A 19,991-nucleotide genomic window follows, 5' to 3' on the forward strand; every position below is an offset into this window, starting at 1 on the left:
ATGTCAGGAGACGATAAGGCGTGAAGACACAACATATTGTCTAGATCCAGATTGAGATGAGGAGAAGGAAAACAAGACCTGGATTTCTCCTGGGAACAGAAGGCGGGATGAGAATGGACTTTCCTAATCACCCACTGGTCAACACCTCAAGAGACGAAGAGGAAGGGTGGTGCCAAGAAAGTAGAAAATGGAGTTTGTGCTATGTAGACTGTTCCTTAGTCTAGTGAGAGACTTAGGAACCATTCTGAATCTTTTTTCATTATGGTAGGCTGAAGGGAATTGGAATGTAGAACTTCAGAGAGAAAGGTGGGGGGCTATATCCTATGCCTACTCGTAAAGAAGCTTTTTATGATTTTTAACTATATTTTTGCTTAGTGAATTTTGTTATAGATTTCACTGCAATATTCTGTGGAAATCCAAACAAACTGCACTAGAGGACAGACAGAGTTCTGACTCTTGTCCTCTGAAGATGCCAGCCACAGAGAGTGGCAAAACATTAGGAAGAACCTTCAGAACATGGTTAAAGAGCCCGAAAAACCCACAACAACCATCAGATCCCGGCTGTGAAAGTCATCGAGAATACAAAAAGATGAGCATATATTGAAATGTGAACTTAAACCTAGAAGGCAGAAAAGAGTAAATAGAGTAACGTGGAATTTTGATATAGCAATAGGTATAGAATGGATGTCAGTATGTGATTGTTTCTCTTTTTCCCCTTTAACCTCAACTCCCCTTTTCCTTTCTGTCACCCCTCTTGTTAAAATATATTAATAATAATAAAAAAGAGAATACAAAAAGATGAAAAGTACATAGAACTCTTCAGCAGCAGCAGTCATGTGGGGCACTATAGGTGGAAGAACAGCAAGACAAAGAAGTAGAGGGGAATGATGAAGAGCCTGAAAAACCCACAACAACCATTTTCATCTTTTCTTATAGCCTTAAGCCTGGTCCCTCATGCCTCCAATTCTTTCACTTTCCTCCCCAAAAGTACTACCAGTTGTACTTGCTGCATGTATATGCTGTATTGTTCTCTAGCATGAAGGCAAACATTGCACATACCTTACAAGTCACCACCACTGTTATTTCCTGGCTTTCCTCTTGTTTGTCTATGAGTGCCCTTTCCTTCATTTTATTTGTCTCAACGGCTGCTGGGAAAGTCCACTAATATATAACTATATACAAAAAGCAAACTAGCATTTTTAAAAAAATAAATAATTTTATTAGGACCCTCTCCTGCTGAATTTCCCTGTTAAACTCCTGTTTGCTTTCCTTGTTTGCTGTTTCCCTGAGATCAAACTTGGTTTCATCCCTCTACTGCACTGTTAGGAATCAGCAAACAGAAAAAGGAATATATGGGCAGAAAGAGATTTTTTTTTTGTAAGGAGACAAATTTTGTTTCAATCCTATGACTTCTGCAGTCAAAAAATGATTATGCAGACCATTTAGAATATTTTTGTTTGTCCTGTCTGGCTAGAAATCCTTACCTCCCAAAGGCGGAAGATCCATATGTGGAATCTGGAAGGACAGCACAGCTTTCTTCAACCAAGCCAGGTGGTTGGGCATGTTCCACTTGAGATGAGGAAGCAGCTTGCTGCCCCCAGGCTCTGCAAATTCACTGACAGGCCAGGACAGGTCATAGAATTCTTCTGTAGAGGCAACTTCAGCCAGAAACTGCACCGCACTGTTGTAGAACTCTATTATGGCACCAGGATCTTGTGAGAACAAGGCATTTACACATCTCTCCCTCTTGTCTTGGTGGAACGGCTGATTGAACAGAAAGTCAAGGCCATCTTCAACATACTGAGTAAGTGTTTGGCAGCAAAGATTGATGGAGCCTGGACACTGAGTAACCAGCCATTGCACTGCTTCATATAGCTGTAGGCAGAAGGACAGAGAAGGAAAAAGTTATTTATTGATAAGGCTAGAAAATGCAAACCTCATAATAAATATATTTTTATCTTGATGGAAATACAAACTCTTTCAATCTCATTTTCAAACTCAGCCCTCATGACCACAACTGAGAAGACTGTGTTAACCAATAGGTGAATGATTCATGTACATGGGCACTGATTCAAATCTAACACATTAGCACTCTGAGAAGGATCACAGCCTCAGCTCAACATGCCTCACTCTTCTAATGTGGCTGTGAGAAACTTTATTTCCACTGTAGATCAGATAAGGCAAAACAGTTATCTTTTATTATTATTATTATTATTATTATTATTATTATTATTATTATTATTATTATTATTATTATTATTATTATTATTATTATTATTACAACAAACAAACAATACATACAAAACATACACGCAGGGAAGTGTTTACCATAGTACAATATCTAATATATAATCTTGACTCCATAACTGTGTTACAGTACTAAAATCTTTTACCTATGTTATATTCTCTACTCATGTTTATTTCTAGGCTCAATCATAAAACATTTTTCAGTTTTCTTTAACATAACTTCTCAAATTCTGAGATAGTATCTCTAACAAGCTATCCCCTTTTAAGCCCAGATCAACCTTGCAACTATAAATATTTATAACCACATATGTTTACTATATACTGAGAATATTTTAACCTGAATTTCTAATCTCTAACACCCTTTTTGCCAGTTTTGAAGTGCCACCTATAGAACATCTTTAAAACATTTTCTCTCAAATTTACTGATTAAATCCATCTGTAATTATACTTCCACATTAGACTCCAATCATATATGTCTAAGTTATAGCCAAGATTTTGTACCCCTTCCATTGTCACTGCTTTCACCCTTTCCTTCTCTGAATTCTCTTCTAACAAATATACATTTTTTTGAATAATCTTCTTATTAGTATAAATCCACAGCTCATCCACCTGGGCCTTCCTCTCATAAAAGCCCATTATTTTATCTTTCTTCAATCTTGATTCTAAAGTCTCTTTTTCTGCTGCTCCGACTGCTTTGATGAAATGGTCTTCCTTCTGAATAATCCGTTCCAGGTCCTCTTTAAATCCTGATTAGCATCTAGGTTTTAATCTGATCCTTAAGTTGATTGATAATGTTCATTTGGAACTCCTTGATATAGTTATTAAAAGAATCTTGCATTATTAATTTTGATGGACTTGTACATTGAATAAAGGCTGTCATTTCTGTTTCTTGGGTACAGTGAGGTTACCTACCTGTAATTCTGGTTCTTCTAGTGGTACTCTGTGAATTCACACAATTGGGTTAATCCTGCACCTGCACAGGACGCTCGGAAGATTTTAGAGCTATGGAAAAAAGAGTCAATTAGCTCCCCCCAGAGGGTATATAGGCCCCGCCTCCTCCATCTTCCTTTAAGTTCCGTAAATCCGCTGTTATCATATAAAATTAGATAGCAAGGTATCATAACATGGTATCGTGATGGACAGAGGGAAGGGAGGGAGGGATGTGTGAATTCACATAGTACCACTAGAAGAACCAAAGTTAAAGGTAGGTAACCTCACTTTCTTCATAGTGGTCTCTGTGAATGCACACGATTGGGTGAATAGCAAGTTGTACTCACCGGAAGGAGGGCCGTCACGATATCAAGGATGATAGTATCACCCTTCTAAACGCTGCATCATTTTTGGCTCTGACGTCCAGGTGGTAATGTCTTGCGAACGTCAACGGGTTGGCCCAGGTAGCTGCCTTGCAGATGTTCTGCAGTTGAATGTCCTTGAGTAGAGCAGTTGACGTGGAGACCACTCTGGTAGAATGAGCCTTCAGTCCATCCAGTACAGGCTTATTGGCAAGTTGGTAAGCCAGTTGTATGAGCTGGACAATCCATCTGGATATTGATTGTGGAGAAGCGCGAGCACCTTTATCTGGTCCATGATAACACAGGAGGAGGCGCGGGGAGTGCCTAATGTGTTTAGTACGATGAAGGTGGAAGGCAATAGCTCTTCTGACATCAAGGTTATGTAGTTTACACTCTAATGGCGTGGACGGAGATGGAAACAATGTTGGAAGCACAATGGGCTGGTTGATATGAAAATCCAATACCACCTTTGGTAAAAACGAAACATCTAGATATAGGGTGACTTTGTCCGGGTGCATTTGGGGGTCCGGAGGGTCCGGCCGGAGCATAGCAAGCTCACTCGCTCTTCTGGCCGATGTAATGGCTACAAGAAATGTGGTTTTCAGGGCTAGCAATTTCTCTGAGCATGTGGCCATGGGTTCGAATGGAGGCTTGGTAAGAGCTTCCAAGACAAGTGGTAGAGACCATTGTGGTACAATGTGTTGTGAGGGGGGGGCGTATGTTTTGCAGGCCCTTCAAGAATCTTTTAAGAGTAGGCTCGGAGAAGAGCCTGGCGGAGCGCGATCGAGGAGGTTGGTGAGCCACAATTGCCGAAATAGACTTTAAGTGCCAGTCCCAGGTTGAAGAGATGGAGTAGGAAGGTAAGTACCGTGCGTAGGGATGCCAGTACTGTGATCATGCCTTCGGCTTGGGCAAATCTGGTGAAAGCTTTCCACTTGTTCTTGTACAGCCGAAAAGTAGGTGGCTTTCGGGCTTGGTCTAGGACTGCACAGAACCTGGGATATCCTCCACGCCGTCAGGTGAAGGGACTGGATATTGTGATGGAGAAGGGCCCCGTCGTTCTGCGAGAGGAGGGACGGTATCAGAGGTAGGTGTGTTATTTCTTCCGTTATCTCTGATAAGTGGGCAAACCAGGGTTGGCGCGGCAACCATGGAGCGATGAGGATTGCATTCGTTTGGTACTGAATGATCCTGGTTACAGTCCTGAGGAGAAGCGGTATCAAAGGGAACAGGTAAGTTAGTTCTCCAGACCACGGTATGAGGAAGGTGTCTCCAAGGGATGAGGCGTCTATGCTGCCCTGGAGCAGTACCGGTTGCATTTGGTATTTAGATGGGATGCAAAGAAATCTATTGTGGGCTGTCCCCATTGACTGCATAAGTCCAGGAAGACTTTCTAGTCGAGGGCCCACTCGTGCATTCTGGTGGGTAGCCTGCTTAAGTGGTCTGTCAGGGAACTGTCACTGAACGAGATGTGGATTGCTTAGGGAAAAATGTGGTGGGAGCGACACCATTCCCAGAAACGTAGAGTCAATCGAAGAAGGGGCCTGGATTGAGTCCCGCCCTGTCTGTTGATGTAGTGTATCACTGTGGTAATGTCCATTACCAACTGTACCACTAGCTCATGTATGCACAGCAGGAAGGCTTGAAAGGCCTTCATGACTGCTATCAGTTCTAGCTGGTTGATGTGGATGGCTCTTTGGCGCGGGGTCCAGAGGCCGTGTACCCGCAGCTCTTGGCAGAGCGCTCACCATCCTGAGGTCACGACTTGTATGGATGGATATGGATAGAGGAATGGTTGTCCCAATGAAAGGTTGCTGGGCATGGTCCAGCAGATGAGATGCTTGGCTACGTGCGGTGGGACCCTTAACTTTTTTGTAGGAGGGTCCATCATGGGATCGTACTGGGCGAGGAACCAGACCGGAGTGGTCTGAGTTTCAGTCTTGCAAAGAGTACTACTGAGGTCGTGGATGCCAAGAATCCTAGAAGATGTAGGATATTGTGTGCAGTAAAAGTTGCGTACAGTGTGAATTTGAAGGCTGCCACCTGGATTTTGCAAATTCGCTGAGATGGTAGAAAAGCTCTCATGCAAACAGAGTCCAGAGTTGCTCCTATGTAGGAGACGGTCTGGGACGGTATCAGGCTGGAGTTTTTCTCGTTGATTTTTAACCTGAGTCTGTTCAGGGTGTAGAGGGTGAAATACGTGGCAGAGACTGCTTCGTGGTAGGATTTTGCCACTAGAAGCCGATTGCCTATATAGGGAGTAGGTGTCCTGTAAGTCTATGGTGACAAACCAATTTCCCTGAGACAAAAGAGGGAGAATGGAGTCATGAGTCAGTATACGGAATTTCTTGTATAGGATATATTGGTTGAGGTCTCTAAGGTCCATAATGGGTCTTATGCCACCATCTTTCTTGGGGACTGCAAAGTAACACAAGAAACCCTTGCTGGGGTCAGAGGATGGTACCTTGGTTATGGCCTCCTTGGATAGGAATGCTGAGATTTCTGAATGCAGTGGCATAGAAAAGAGAATTGTTCTGACTGAGTTTGGTAGCGAGGTCTCTGAAAATTCAATCAGATAGCCCCTTTCAATGATATTAAGGAGCCACTTATCGGAGGTGATGGTTTGGCATTCTTGGAGGAATGGGAACAGTCTGGTGGTACGTAAGGGATTAGGAAAAATGCTTACCCCTGTGCTGAGTCTTGCGAAAGGACTGCTTGGGGCTGTGAAAGCATTGCTGCTTGAACAGCGGAGCGGCGGACTGTTGGGTCTAATAAGTCCAGTCCTGCTGCTGTTTACTGTACCGAAAAAGTTGGTATTGAGTGGAAGATTGGTATTGAGGCTTTTTGTATGCCTGTTTCTGGTACCTATATGGCTGGTATGGTACATAAGACTTCACAAGGAGCCTCGTGGCGCAGTGGTTAAACGGCTGTACTGCAGCCAAAACTGTGCTCACGACCTGGGGTTCAATCCCAGGTAGCCGGCTCAAGGTTGACTCAGCCTTCTATCCTTCCGAGGTTGGTAAAATGAGTACCCGGGTTGCTGGGGGGGGGGCAATGTGTAGCCTCCATAATTAAATTGTAAACTGCCCAGAGAGTGCTTGAAGCACTATGGGGTGGTATATAAGCAGCACACTTTGCTTTTGCTTTTTTGCTTTGCTGTCTTCCTCATTTTCAGGATATTCTCCATGATTTCGTCAGTCTTGGAGTTAAACAGTCCAATCGCGTTGAAGGGCATGTCATCAATTTTTGTTTTAGTGTCGTCAAGGATATTGGCGGTTCTGAGCCATGCATGGTGTCTGACAGCTATTGCCGTTAGCATGTTTCCAAAGGGTGGCATGTCACGGGTTGATTTATGTGGTTTAAATCATCTATTGGAGCTGGGATATGTAGTTGTGGACAATGTAAAATGGATTCCATATTGGTTGTCTGTATAAATGATTTTGCATGCTGGGGGTGTATTTCCAGGGACTGTGGGAATGTTTTTCCTTTAGGCCAGAACAAGCCATTACAAGATAAGACCAGACACTTGTGGTGTAGAGGGGAGATGGACTGAGAAAAACAACACCTGTTTCTCATGAGGAGGGACTGTTTCCATAACTGTATGCCGTGACTGGATGACAGCTTGAGGGACGGAGGAGAAGGGGGGTTCCAAGAAGCTTGAAAAATGAACTTTTACTATGTGCAGAGATTCTTTCTTTTGTTCTACAATTTTGTCCTGTTTTTCCATCATAGTTTTTCTAGGTCTGTTTGCCTGCTGCTCAGTGCAGGTAAAAGACTGAGGGAGATGTAGGGAGGCAAGGAAGAAAGCAAGGGGGGCTTTATGCCTTTTGCCTACCCTAAGAAAGCTTTTAGAGATTTTTAGAGCTATTGTAATTAAAGGGAATTATTGCTTCATTTCTATTTTGTTTTAAGCCTTGAAAACGGTAATATGCTATGCTTTTGCATCAAGCTGAATTTATTCTGTAAATCTTTATTTTTTAAATAAAATAATAATTATAAAATCTTTTGGTTTCTTGAACAGAGAAGCTGTCTTAGCAATACCCTGAGGGGGAAGCAAAGCCAAATTAAGATACAGAGTCCTACCTTATTGAGCAAAGTGGGTCTTTTTTTTTTTTTTTTTTTAAGTTGAGCAAGTATCTTTTTAGGGCAGAATTGTAAGAAGAAGTTTGTTGCATGCCTTGGCTGAGGTCACCTAGGACTCAACCCAGCTGCATGAGGGTGCACAGACTTCCAATTACTCTCTGTCCGACCGGGCAAGCATTCATTTAGAGGAGGCTGATCATGACACCATGGGTTTAGAGGTGATGTCTGCCGTGTGTTTTGCAGTGAATCTCTGTTGTCTGGTCAGGGTATTAGCCTCTTCGTAAACATTGAGGGCTTCTGTTTCAGAAGGATCCGGCAAAGTTTGTAGCATAGGGATTATTTTGTCCCAAAGATGCTTTTGGTAGGCACCCATGGCTGCTTGATAGTTAGCTATTTTGATCAAAAGGGCAGCAAAGGCATAAAGCTTCTTGCCCAAATTTTCCATCTTCTTACCCTCTTTGTCAATGGGCATAGCTGACGATCTGGTACATGACGTCTACTGGGTTAGCTTCGACCACGATGGAGCTGAGTGATGAATGATTAGTGAGGAATTCGGAATCCGACCCATGGGTTTTATAGTGATGCTCTATGAGCCATTGCAGGTGATTTGTCCCACGATGTTTTGACCAGTTCGAAGCGGGCTGGGATGAGGCTTAGACATGGAGGGGAGGCTTTGTCCTGCTCCATGTCTTGGAAGACTAAGTCCCTTTCCTGTTACGGGATCTGTGCATCCAGCTGAAGGGTTTTAGCCATGAGCATAATGAGAAGTCTTCTAGAGAAGGCTGGGAAGACGAGCCTTGGCCAACTGCCCCAGGAGCCTCTGATTCACTGGATGCCGTAGAGTGGTCATCTGTAAAGGACTGAGAGGCTAGAGAAGGAGAGTGGCGCGGTACCGCATCTTCTGGTACAAAGTCCATGTCAGACTGCGTGGATGGGGAAAAGGGCTCGGTATCATGAGCTCCTGGACCAGAATATAGAGTGGTAGCCCGCACTGAAGAGTGTCGGCTGCTGTATTTGGTGCGTTTAGGCGGTGCTGTAGGTACCATGGGGAAACACCTTTTATGCGACGGTACTTGAGGTGTTGAAAGATCCACCTGAGCCTGGGTCTGATGTAGTGCAGGAGGAGCTACGGTATGATGCCACGGTGGATGACGCATGGAAGTACTTGGAAACTCCGGCAGGTAAACGTAGCCTTGGTACGGATAAGGTTGGTACAGAGTGTAGCAAGGTTGGCCAAATGGCGGACCCTGTGGATGGTACCCATCTCTTGCATCTCGAGGCTGGTACGGAATAGTATGTTTGTGCTTTTCCATACTTTTCCTAAGAGTGTTGTGGACTCCTGTTCAGAAAGAGACTCGGTATCAGCCCACCCTGAGTATCGAGGGCTAGAAGGGGCAACGGCCCGGCTGGCATCTGGCTCAGCCTCGAATTGGCCTAAGTTTGGAGACATGTACAGTACATGGTATCCTGAGCTGTCTGGGCTAAAGGAATACAGTGGACCCTTGACTTACAGACAGCTTGACTTACAGACTTTTTGAGTTACAGACTTCTCTGGCTGCAAAATTTAGGTTTGACTTGCAGACTGAGATTTGACTTACAGACCAGAAAAAAACCAAAATAGAACAAAAACGGCCTGTTACGGGATTAATCGGTTTTCAATGCACTGTAGGTCAATGGAGACTTGACTTACAGACTTTTTGACTTGAGAACCGCCTTCCAATACGGATTAAGTTCTCAAGTCAAGACCCCACTGCATGCTCCTCAGTATCAGAAAGTCTAGTTCCTTCCCTCGAAGACTCCTCGAGCAGTATTGAAGGAGCTGGAGGAGGCACAGTAGGCAGTTTAGCTGATTTCTTCAGTTTTTTTGACTTATTGTTGGTTTTCCTTTTTGTAGGAAGGGCAACTCGAGAAGATCCTTTGGCTTTAGGTGGTTTTGAGGCTTCCTTGGGCTTCACAGGAAGGGAAAAGGTAACAGTTGACTGCTCAGTGGGAGAAGTCTGTTTAGAGGCCTCCGAACGTGGAGGGGTTGGTGCAGGGAGGGAGGAGCTTTCCATGGCGGGAAAAAGAGTCTTCTTGTAGAGAAAAGATCAAAGCTGTTGGCGTCTGAGTTTAATGGCTTGCCTGGAAAAACCTTTGTAAGCAATGCAGGTCTGGTCGAGGTGTGATTCTCCCAGACAAAACAAGCACTTATTGTGGCCTTCTGAGAGAGGAATTTTGCGGGAACAAACGGCACACTGCTTGAAGCCCAGAAGGACCATAAAACAAAAAAGGGAATCCTTTGAAAAGCAGGGGGGAGGGGACAGAACGACAGCAAAACTAAAATTAAGGCAGGTTCTGTCAATGGATCAGCAATAAAACAACAATGAAGAAAAAAAGGAGAAGAATAAAAGGGCTAGCTAAGCTAGAATACTTAGGTGTATATGCTCTGGTCTTCCTAACGTCCTAATGGTACGGCAGAAAAAAAAGAACTGAAAGGAAGATGGAGGAGGCCTATATACCCTCCGGGGGGGAGCTAATTCCCCCTCCCCCTTTTTGTATATCTACACCCAGAATTCTCCCCAAATGCCTCTATTTAACACTCTTTGAGAACTCAAATCTTCTTAAACCTCTGGTATATTATATATGTCATCAAGGGAGGACAAGGGGATGAGAAAGTGATTTCCATCCGTGTCTTTTAACTTTCTGTTTCTCTTTAGAGTGTGATGCAGTTAAAAGTCAGTCAACATTTCAGGGATACAAGAAAACCATTTAGAAAATAAATGTTGATTTATTTTCTAAATGCTTTGATTTCAAAGAGAGACTGAGTAACAGCTAATTTGTCTCTTAATTGGCCCAATGTAACTGGCTTTTGTTCTTGTTGCTGTGTTTTTTTTGGTTCTCTTTATTGCTCTGCCGCTTTATTTCTTCTTTGCTTTTAAGTCAGCCGCTTCAGTTTGAGCTGTACTTGCTCATGAGAAATAAAAGGCCAATTACTCACAGTTCATGTAGTCAAGCAAGAATCTTCTTCACACTTCCCACTTGGCAAAGTTAGGCAACTAATTCACCAGAAATGGCATCTCTCCAATCAGATGCCTTGAGAAAGGAAACTCTCACGAAGACAGATTGCTGTCTGAACTCGGAGTTTTTCCAGCTCTCCTTCACTGCAAGCCCAGTCTCTTGTAGAACTTGCCCCCCTTTACACAGGGGTCCCCAGAGCCCTGGGAATTCCCTGCTCTCGCTGTCGTCACTCCGCCTCCCCCAGGCAAAACAGTTATCAAGATATAGGCAAAAGGTTAGTGAAAGGAAGTCAACATGCTAAATTGCCAGTAAACTAAAATGGGAGAAGAACCTTTTCACAGCTCTGTTAGAAGTGGGACAACCACACAAGCCCTGAGGTAGACAGGCACATTCTCATGAGGCCAAAATACAGATTGCATCCCATGAAGGCATCCCATTTGCTGACTTTTCTTTATTGCTATGTGTAGTAAACTTCTGTGAGAACAGAGAGGAGGAACAAAATTCTTCAATAAAACAAATATCTCACTGCAGCTGCACTGACTGCTAAACCAATTAATAGTCTTCGTATTTAAATTATTTGATGAAGGGATGCCTGTCTACAAATGAAATCTGGAGAGGAAGTGTTTATAATTTGGAGAGGAAGTGTTCCATATACCTAAAGCATTTAAGGTACAGAAAAGAGAAGCCTTTGGAGCAGTTTCCATTATGAGTGATCAGCTATAAAATAAAACTTGTATCAAATCTGGGACACATCATTTTTAAATTGAAAATTGAAGTCTTATGCCAGAGTATAAAATCATAAATAGGCTGCATGGTTTTTTAAAACACTGTATTAGTTTTTCAATCTATCTACAGTGGGGTCTCGACCTACGGAATTAATCCGTATTGGAGCGGAGTCCGTAGGTCAAAAATGCATTCCCGACAGGAATGCATTGAAAACCCAAGAAATCCACCCAAGAAACACCTCCCAACACACATAAAATTAAAAATAATTTTTAAAAATACACCTTACCTTTCTGAAGTCTTCAAGGGTTTCCCCGCTGCCGCCATCGCTGCTGTTGGAGGGCTTCGGCGCGGCTGCCAGAGGCCTCTCGGAGATCCCCCCCACCGCCGATAGTGCTTTGGAGGCATTATCGGTGGCGGGGGGAATCCAAGAGGCCTCCCATGATGGCGGGGAAGGCCTTTGGAGGTTCCCGCGCGGCGGCGGCTGGGAGCCGCGCCGCGCCGGGTAACCCGAGCCATGCTTGGACTCCCAGGAGTCCAAGCATGGCTTGGGTTGCTGGGTGCGGCGCGGCTCCCACTGGCAGTGGAGGTGGCGGCAGAGTCTCCGGATGGCTTTCATTGCTTCTCTGCCTGGAAGTCATCCGGAGGTCCCCCGCTGGCGCTGCTGGGAACCGCGCCACGCCGGGCAACCCAAGCCATGCTCGGACTCCTGGGAGTCCAAGCATGGCTTGGGTTGCCCGGCGTGGCTTGGCTTCCAGCAGTGGCAGCAGCAGCAGGGGACCTCCGGATGCCTTGCAGGGCTTCTCTGCTGCCATGGGAAGCATCTCGGAGGTCCCCCCGCCGTCAATAATGGCTCCAAAGCAATATCGGTGGTGGTGGGGACCTCCGAGATGCCTCCCGTGGCAGCAGAGAAGCCCTGCAAGGCATCCGGAGGCATGACCTACGGCCTACAGACTGGAAGGGGGAGGCGGGGAAAGCGCCGAATTTGAATTGGGTGCTTTCCTCGCCTCCCCCTTCTGGTCTGTAGGTTGATTCTTCAGATGTCGAAGTAAAATTTTGCGGCCAGAGAAGTCCATAGGTCAAAAAGTACATAAGTGGAGCCGTTCATAAATCGAGACTCCACTGTACATTCAATTTGTGCTTGTTAAACATCGTGTTACATGGGTTGCTTATGATTATTTGTTTTTTGTCTCTTGGTCTTAATTGTCCCTTCAAAATCTATACATTTTTAAATAAAAATATTTTAAATATTTTAAATATTTAGACCATTCATGTGTATATTTTACTATACAATATTGGCTACTATCATAATATTGCTCTCAGAGTATACAATGTTCTCAAAATCCTCTATTAACATACCAAAATCTATATAATTTTGAGGTGATTTAACCCAGTGGTTCTTAACGTGGGCGATAATGCCCCCCAGGGGGCGATTTCATTTTTCAGGCGACAGAACGAAAAGGGGCGGTGTGGGGGCGCTGGAGCAAGCCAAACCTGTTAAGATGGCTGCAGCCTTTTTACAGTGTGCATGAATATATATTTTCCTCCAATCATAATTTAGTTTCAGAGTTTTCGTCTTGAAATTTTTAGTTCCTGCATTGTGGTTTGTTTTTATGCCCTTTTTATATTTCTTTTTGCGTCTTAAAATTCACTTGCAACTAAATCATTAAATGTTTTTGGGGCATTTCATTTTCTTGGAATTGAATTTTGTTTTCAGTGGTCATTGGATTTAAGTGTCATAAATAAACAAACAAACAAACAAACAAACAAATTAAAAAGATATCATCACCGCGGGGAGGGGGGCGGTGATAACTTCCTCAATGGCTCAAGGGGGCGTTTCTTTCAAAAAGGTTAAGAACCACTGATTTAACCGACAAACTTTGTATTTTATAGCAGTAATAACTGAATAGGTTCCTAACACATAGTAGATATTATCTAAAGCATTTTACACAGATTTTCTTTATATAATTGTTTAGCCATTTCTATCTCCACATTTTCTATCATGTCTATAGACAAAGCGGAGAGGGGGAGAGCCATGCAGGATCCCCAGGTGCAGCCAGAGGAGGAGGAAGAGAAGCAGGGATTTCCTGTCCATCAGCTTCACTGCAGTGACGGCCGCCTTGCGTTGTTCTGGTGGCAGCCGCTGCTTACCTATCGCCTCTTAACTGCCCCCTCCTCCCCCAAAGGAAACCAATTCCAATAGAAACCTCAAGGAAAAACCCGAGAGATAAACCGAGGCTGCCATTTTGGAGCCCTCGCGTGCACTGTCCCTTGGGCCATGAGCCGCGTTGGCTGTTTTCCTGGGTTACCCATAACGGTGGGCTTAGAGCGGGAAAAGGCTGCCAGAGCTGAGGTGGGGAAAAGATGGCTGCTGCTGCTTTTCAAAATGAGGACTAAGTTTTGAAGGGGAGATCTTGCCAGAAACAACCTCCCCGTAGAAAGAGAGATGCAACCCCCCCTGCTGCCATCGCCGGGGTCCCGTGTTTGGATCATGGCGCTGCTCTCGGCTGCATCTCCCGACATGGAGCCCTGACGCCCTTCCGCTGGTGTCTCACCTCTCCTGCAACGTTGAGGAGCCGAGGGAAGAGGTGAAGTTGCCGCCACGCTGTGCCGGGGAAAAGTTGGCAGTGGGCGGCGCGAGGCGAGTGCAAAATTCCAAAGAGGCAGCCAGGCGAGCCGAGACAAGGCAAGGCTCCGGAGGGGAAGAAAGGAAGGAGGGGGACCTCCGCATGCCTTCCAGGGCTTCTCCACCACCATGGGAGGCATCTTGGAGGTTCCCGACCACCGCCGATAGTGCCTCCGAAGCACGATCGGCAGTGGGGGGGACCTCCGAGATGCCTCCCATGGTGGCAGAGAAGCCCTGGAAGGCATCCAGAGGCACGATCAGCGGTCTACGGACTGGAAGAGGGAGGTGGGGAAAGCACCAAATTTGAATTTGGCGCTTTCCCCGCCTCCCCCTTCTGGTCTGTAGGTCGATTCTCCGGCCGCAAGTCGATTGGAAATCTTGCGGCCGGAGAAGACCAGACCTCTAAAAGTATACGTGTTGAGCCATGCGTAGGTCAAGGGTCTATTGTACATTTGCTCTATCTCTAATAGATCTTTCAGGTTAGATCCGCTGATTATCTCCCCTTATCTTCCCTTAGCACACATAAAATTCTCCTCAGCTCCAGGGTTAGAGTTAAATCTCCTAGGTTTTCTGCTCTAATTTCATCCAGCCCCTCTTTTGATTGGCATACATCGTCCACTGCCCTTTCATTTCCTTGTACATTATTCCCTGTGTCCTGTTGACTATAGTTCTTCTTCAGTTGTTCCTTGAATAATTTAGCCTCTTCATTATGGGATCACACTATTTCTAGAATTGCTTGAAGAGCAGATTTCGTTTCATCCCAAAATTGTCCTTGTTGTGGCATTATGTCTCAAATGTCACTAATTGTATTCCAAGTGAAAGTTGTCCAGATGCTTAAAGTAATCAGTCCAGTTCCATCAATACTTGCTTCCATAGGTCCACTTTAATAGATTCATCATATTTAAGGTTAAGCTTGAGTCCAGTCTCAGATGTACAGTGGTGCCCCACAAGACAGGCGCTCCATTTGATGACGAAATCGCTTGACGTTGATGTTTTTGCGATCGCAAAAGCGATCGCAAAATGATGTTCCCTATGGGGGAATTTCGCTTTGCGATGATCAGTTCCTTGCTTTGGGAACCGATCATCACAAAGCAATGATTTTTTAACAGCTGATCGGCAGTTTCAAAATGGCTGCCGGGTAAACAAAATGGCCGCCCGCTGTGTTTTCACATGGATTCCTCGCTGCACAGGCAGCGAAAATGGCCACGCTATGGAGGATCTTCGCTGAACGGTGAGTTTGAAGCCTCTAGGAACGCATTAATCTGGTTTTAATTCATTTCTATGGGTTTTTTAAAATCGCATGACGACATTTTTGTTCTACAGTGATTTCGCTGGAACGAATTAACGTTGTCATGTGAGGCACCACTGTAGAAAGTTTTCCCCACCTAAAGGCTCAAGGTCCCATCAAGTTCAGAACCCCCAAGATACAGTTTAGAAGTTCCACTTTGACTGGATTAGGCTTTCTAGGGTTAATTTATCTGTAATTCAGTTCTGTCCTTAAAAAGAAAGGGAATTCCAAACAGCCATAAAGTGTTCAAAGACATTGATTCTAGGTTTTTTGCCAGGACCTGTTACGAGTAGCATAAACAGGTTTAGTTTCCCAGAGTTGTCGCCAATGGGGTTTTCAGGAGAAAGATTCTTAAGTTTATAATGACAACTAATACCAAACTTCCTTTCCTGAAGTATAATTATCTAATTAATATCCAATTTATTTCCCTTGTGTCTCCCTGTGTCTCCTCCTCTCTCCAGATTCCCTGCTGCTCAGTCAGTGGCGAGGAATAGAAGAGGCTATTTCTGCCGTAGGAATTGTCTCATCCATGGATAGTAAAGCAATAGAGTTAAAAAATATTTCTCACCCAGTGGTAACACGATGTTAATTAGGCTGCTTTATCGCTTCTCCATTGCCGGCTGCCTATGACTTGCAAGCAAGCTAGTTCAGCTGCTTGTTTCCGCCTGCTGGTTGATTGGGGAGTTTCCCAGATCAAACGTGGGTAACAGCTGTTCCCAATGTGATCAACAGGTTTCTCCCCCATTTCACCATATTTTCGGGATGGCTTTAACTCCCTGGGGGGGGGTCCCAAACAGGTCGGAATTCAGCCCAGGGGACAGAGCTCCGTCCTCCTCCTGCTGTCTCGTTGCAGCATCAAGTCAGAAGTATTGGCTGCATGTTTTTGAAACAAAAGTAACACTCCTCACCTATTTATAATAATTAATTCTGGTAAAAGCATGAATTAAGCAAGTCTTACCTTTTTGGTGCCCTGAAAGTCAGTCACAGAATCTGGTATTTCCACAATGTTATAGCTTGAAATAAGATTAGCTGAAACCAAATCTGGCAACATCAAACCTTTAGGAGAAAAGGCAAAGCATTTAATTATACTACTCACTTATTCCATTAGACAAGCACTGGATGAAGTAGTTTAAGGCAGATAAATAGGATAGAGGAATATCTTGCAAAGGGCTGTCCCACCCCAAGTTGCTTTGATAGGCAGGTACTTATTGTAATGGCTATGAGAAACAGCATCTGCTGTGGTAGAAGTCTTGATGAAACCTTCTGTAATGGTTCAAAAGGTGGGACTCCAAGTGCCTTTAATACTACGGGAAAATCTGAAAGATGCCTATGGACAGAAGAGGTGCCTTGAGGAACACTCCATTTGAGCTGCTTGGCTTAAAGCCCAGAGTAGAGCCCAGGGCCACAAGCTGTCATTTTAGTGTGCTGGGAGACTACTCTTTCTTTTCCACTCCTTGCAAAAAGTCCAGAACAGTAGATTTCTTTGCATTATGTATTTTATTCCTTCGCCTCTGATGCTATTTACAGCAGGCCCTGCAGGATGCTTTGTGTAACTCCATACATGAATTCCTACTTGATGCCAGAATGTTTGAGACTACATCACAGTATTCCTTTGCTAACAAGTTTGCATTTTCAATAGCCAAGTGTGAAGCTGTAGTCATGCTGGTTCTGGATGTTAAATTTGCACAACGGCTTAGGATGTCCATGACTGGGTAGGCAGCTGTATTCATGATGGCATTTCTTGTGAGCAAACTGTAGATATTAATGTGGAGGGAGTGAATCAGTATTGTGTGGCATGCTTCAATGAGATCCAGAGGTGTGAGGAAGTCTTCTATGTACAGAGCCTCCACCATTATTCGGACAGTCTCCATGTGGAATTTTTATAATGATTCACACTTCAAATTGAGAATTCCACTGCAATCCTGTGTCCATCCTAGCATAAAAAAGGAAAACTGAGCAAACAAACATTTTTACAATGACAGCACTGTTTCTGTTGGTCTCATCTTGTGCAGATGATCAAAAATTGTTGTTTAATCGTTAAGTCGTGTCCAATGCTTCGTGACCCCATGGACCACAGCACGACAGGTCCTCGTGACTTCTACTGCTTCCCAGAGTTGGGTTACATTCATGTCGGTAACTTCAGTGACACTGTCCAACCATCTTGCCCTCTGTCTTCCCCTTCTTCTCTTGCATTCACACTTTCCCAACATCAGGGTCTTTTCCAAGGAGTCTTCTCTTCTCATGAGATGGCCAAAATATTGGAGCCTCACCTTCAGGATCTGTCCTTCCAGTGAGCACTCAGGGTTGATTTCTTTCAAAACGGATAGTTTTGTTCTATTTGAAGTCCAGGAGACTCTCAAGAGTCTCCTCTAGCACCACAATTCAAAAGCATCAATTCTTCGGTGGTCAGTCTTTTTTATGTTCCAGCTCTCACTTCCATACATCGCTACTGGAAAAACATAGCTTTGACTATGCGGACCTTTGTTGCCAAGGTGATGTCTCTGCTTTTAAGATGCTGTCTAGGTTTGTCATCGCTTTCCTCCCAAGAAGCAGGCGTCTTTTAATTTCGCTGCTGTTGTCACCATCTGCAGTGATCATGGAGCCCAAGAAAGTAAAATCTGTCACTGCCTCCCTATCTTCCCCTTCTATTTCCCAGGAGGTCATGGGGCCAGTGGCCATGATCTTAGTTTTTTTTAATGTTGTTCTTCAGAAATTTTTTTGCACTTTCCTCTTTCACCCTCATTAAAAGGTTCTTTAATTCCTCCTCACTTTCTGCCATCAGAGTGGTATCATCAGCATATCTGAGGTTGTTGATATTTCTTCCGCCAATCCTCCAGCCCAGCCTTTCACATGATGTATTCTGCATGTAAGTTAAATAAGCAGGGAGACAATATACAGCCTTGTCGTATTCCTTTCCCAATTTTGAACCAATCAGTTGTTCCATATCCAGTTCTAACTGTTGCTTCCTGTCCCACATATAGATTTCTCAGGAGATAGATAAGGTGGTCAGGCACTCCCATTTCTTTAAGAACTTGACATAGATTGCTGTGGTCCAAGTCTTGTGATTAAAGGTTTTCCCTAGTCAATGAAGGAGAAGTAGACATTTTTCTGGAACTCTCTGGCTTTCTCCATAATGCAGTGCATGTTAGCACTCTAGTTCCTATGCCCCTTCGAAATGCAGCTTGAGCTTCTGGGAGTTCTCGGTCCACATACTGCTGAAGCCTACCTTGGAGGATATTGAACATAACCTTGCTAGCGTACGAAATGAGTGCAATTGTACGGTAGTTTGAGCATTCTTTGGCACTGCCCTTCTTTGGAATTGGGATGTAGACTGATCTTTTCCAGTCCTGTGGCCACTGCTGAGTTTTCCAAACTTGCTGGCATATTGAATGTGCCACCTTAACACTCTCATCTTTTAAGATTTTAATTAGTTTACTGGAATGCCATCACCTCCACTGGCCTTGTTGTTAGCCATGCTTTTGAAGGCCCACTTAAATTCACTCTCCAGGATGTCTGGCTCAAGGTCAGCCGCCACACTATCTGGGTTGTCCAGGACATCCAGATCTTTCTGGTATAATTCCTCTGTGTATTCTTGCCATCTCTTCTTGATGTCTTCTGTTTCTGTAAGATCCCTACCATTTTTGTCCTTTATCATGTCATCTTTGCACGAAATGTTCCTTTAATACCTCCAATTTTCTTGAACAGATCCCTGGTTTTCCCCTTTCTATTATTTTCCTTTATATCTTTGCATTTTTCATTAAAGAAGGCCCTCTTGTCTCTCCTTGCTATTCTTTGGAAGTCCTCATTCAATATTCTGTAACTTTCCCTATCTCCCTTCCATTTTGTTTCCCTTCTCTTCTATTTATAAGGCCTCGTTGGACAGCCACTTTGCTTTCTTGCATTTCCTTTTCTTCGGGATGGTTTTTGTTGCTGCCTCCTGTACAATGTTACAGGCCTCCATTCATAGTTCTTCAGGCACTCTGTCTACCAAATAGAGTTCCTTAAATCTGTTCTTCACTTTCACTGTGTATTCAAAAGGGATTTGGTTTAGATTGTACCTGACTAGCCCAATTTTTCCTACTTTCTTCAGTTTAAGCTTGAATTTTGCTATAAGAAACTGATGATCAGAGCCACAATCAGCTCCAGGTCTTGTTTTTGCTGACTGTATAGAGCTTCTCCATCTTTGGTTGTAGAGAATATAATCAATCTGATTTCGATACTGCCCATCTGGTGATTTCCATGTGTAGAGTCGCCTCTTGTGTTGTTGGAGAAGAGTGTTTGTGATGGCCAGCTTGTTCTCTTGACAAAACTCTTTTAGCCTTTGCCCTGCTGCGTTCTGAACTCCAAGGTCAAACTTACCTGTTGTTCCTTTTATCTCCTGACTCCCTACTTTAGCATTCCAGTCACCTATAATGAGAAGGACATCTTTCTTTGGTGTCAGTTTTAGAAGGTGTTGTAAGTCTTCATAGAATTGGTCAATTTCAGCCTCTTCAGCATTGGTGTTTGGTTCATAAACTTGGATTACTGTGATGTTGAAATGTCTGCCTTGGATTCGTATTGAAATCATTCTATCATATTTGAGATTGTATCCCAGTACAGCTTTCCCCACTCTTTTCTTGATTATGAGGGCCACCCCATTTCTTCTATGGGATTCTTGCCCACAATAGTAGATATGGTAATCATCTGAATTGAATTTGCCCATTCCCATCCTGTTTTAGTTCACTGACACCCAGGA

General features: G+C 44.0%; 1 protein-coding gene across 10 annotated transcripts in view; it reads right to left on the bottom strand.

The window, feature by feature from the left end:
- Positions 1–19,991, bottom strand: part of MCM3AP (minichromosome maintenance complex component 3 associated protein) — a 213,451-nt gene that overhangs the window by 33,906 nt on the left and 159,554 nt on the right. For all 10 annotated transcript variants that reach the window (XM_078378458.1, XM_072994293.2, XM_072994461.2 and 7 more), the window contains 2 exons: positions 16,215–16,312; positions 1,485–1,875 (listed from right to left, as the gene is read on the bottom strand). In XM_078378458.1, the coding sequence (XP_078234584.1) occupies positions 1,485–1,875; positions 16,215–16,312 (489 nt within the window). The remainder of the gene's footprint in view (positions 1–1,484; positions 1,876–16,214; positions 16,313–19,991) is intronic.

Source organism: Pogona vitticeps, chromosome 1, assembly GCF_051106095.1.
Source record: "Pogona vitticeps strain Pit_001003342236 chromosome 1, PviZW2.1, whole genome shotgun sequence".
Classification (NCBI taxonomy): Eukaryota; Metazoa; Chordata; class Lepidosauria; order Squamata; family Agamidae; genus Pogona; species Pogona vitticeps.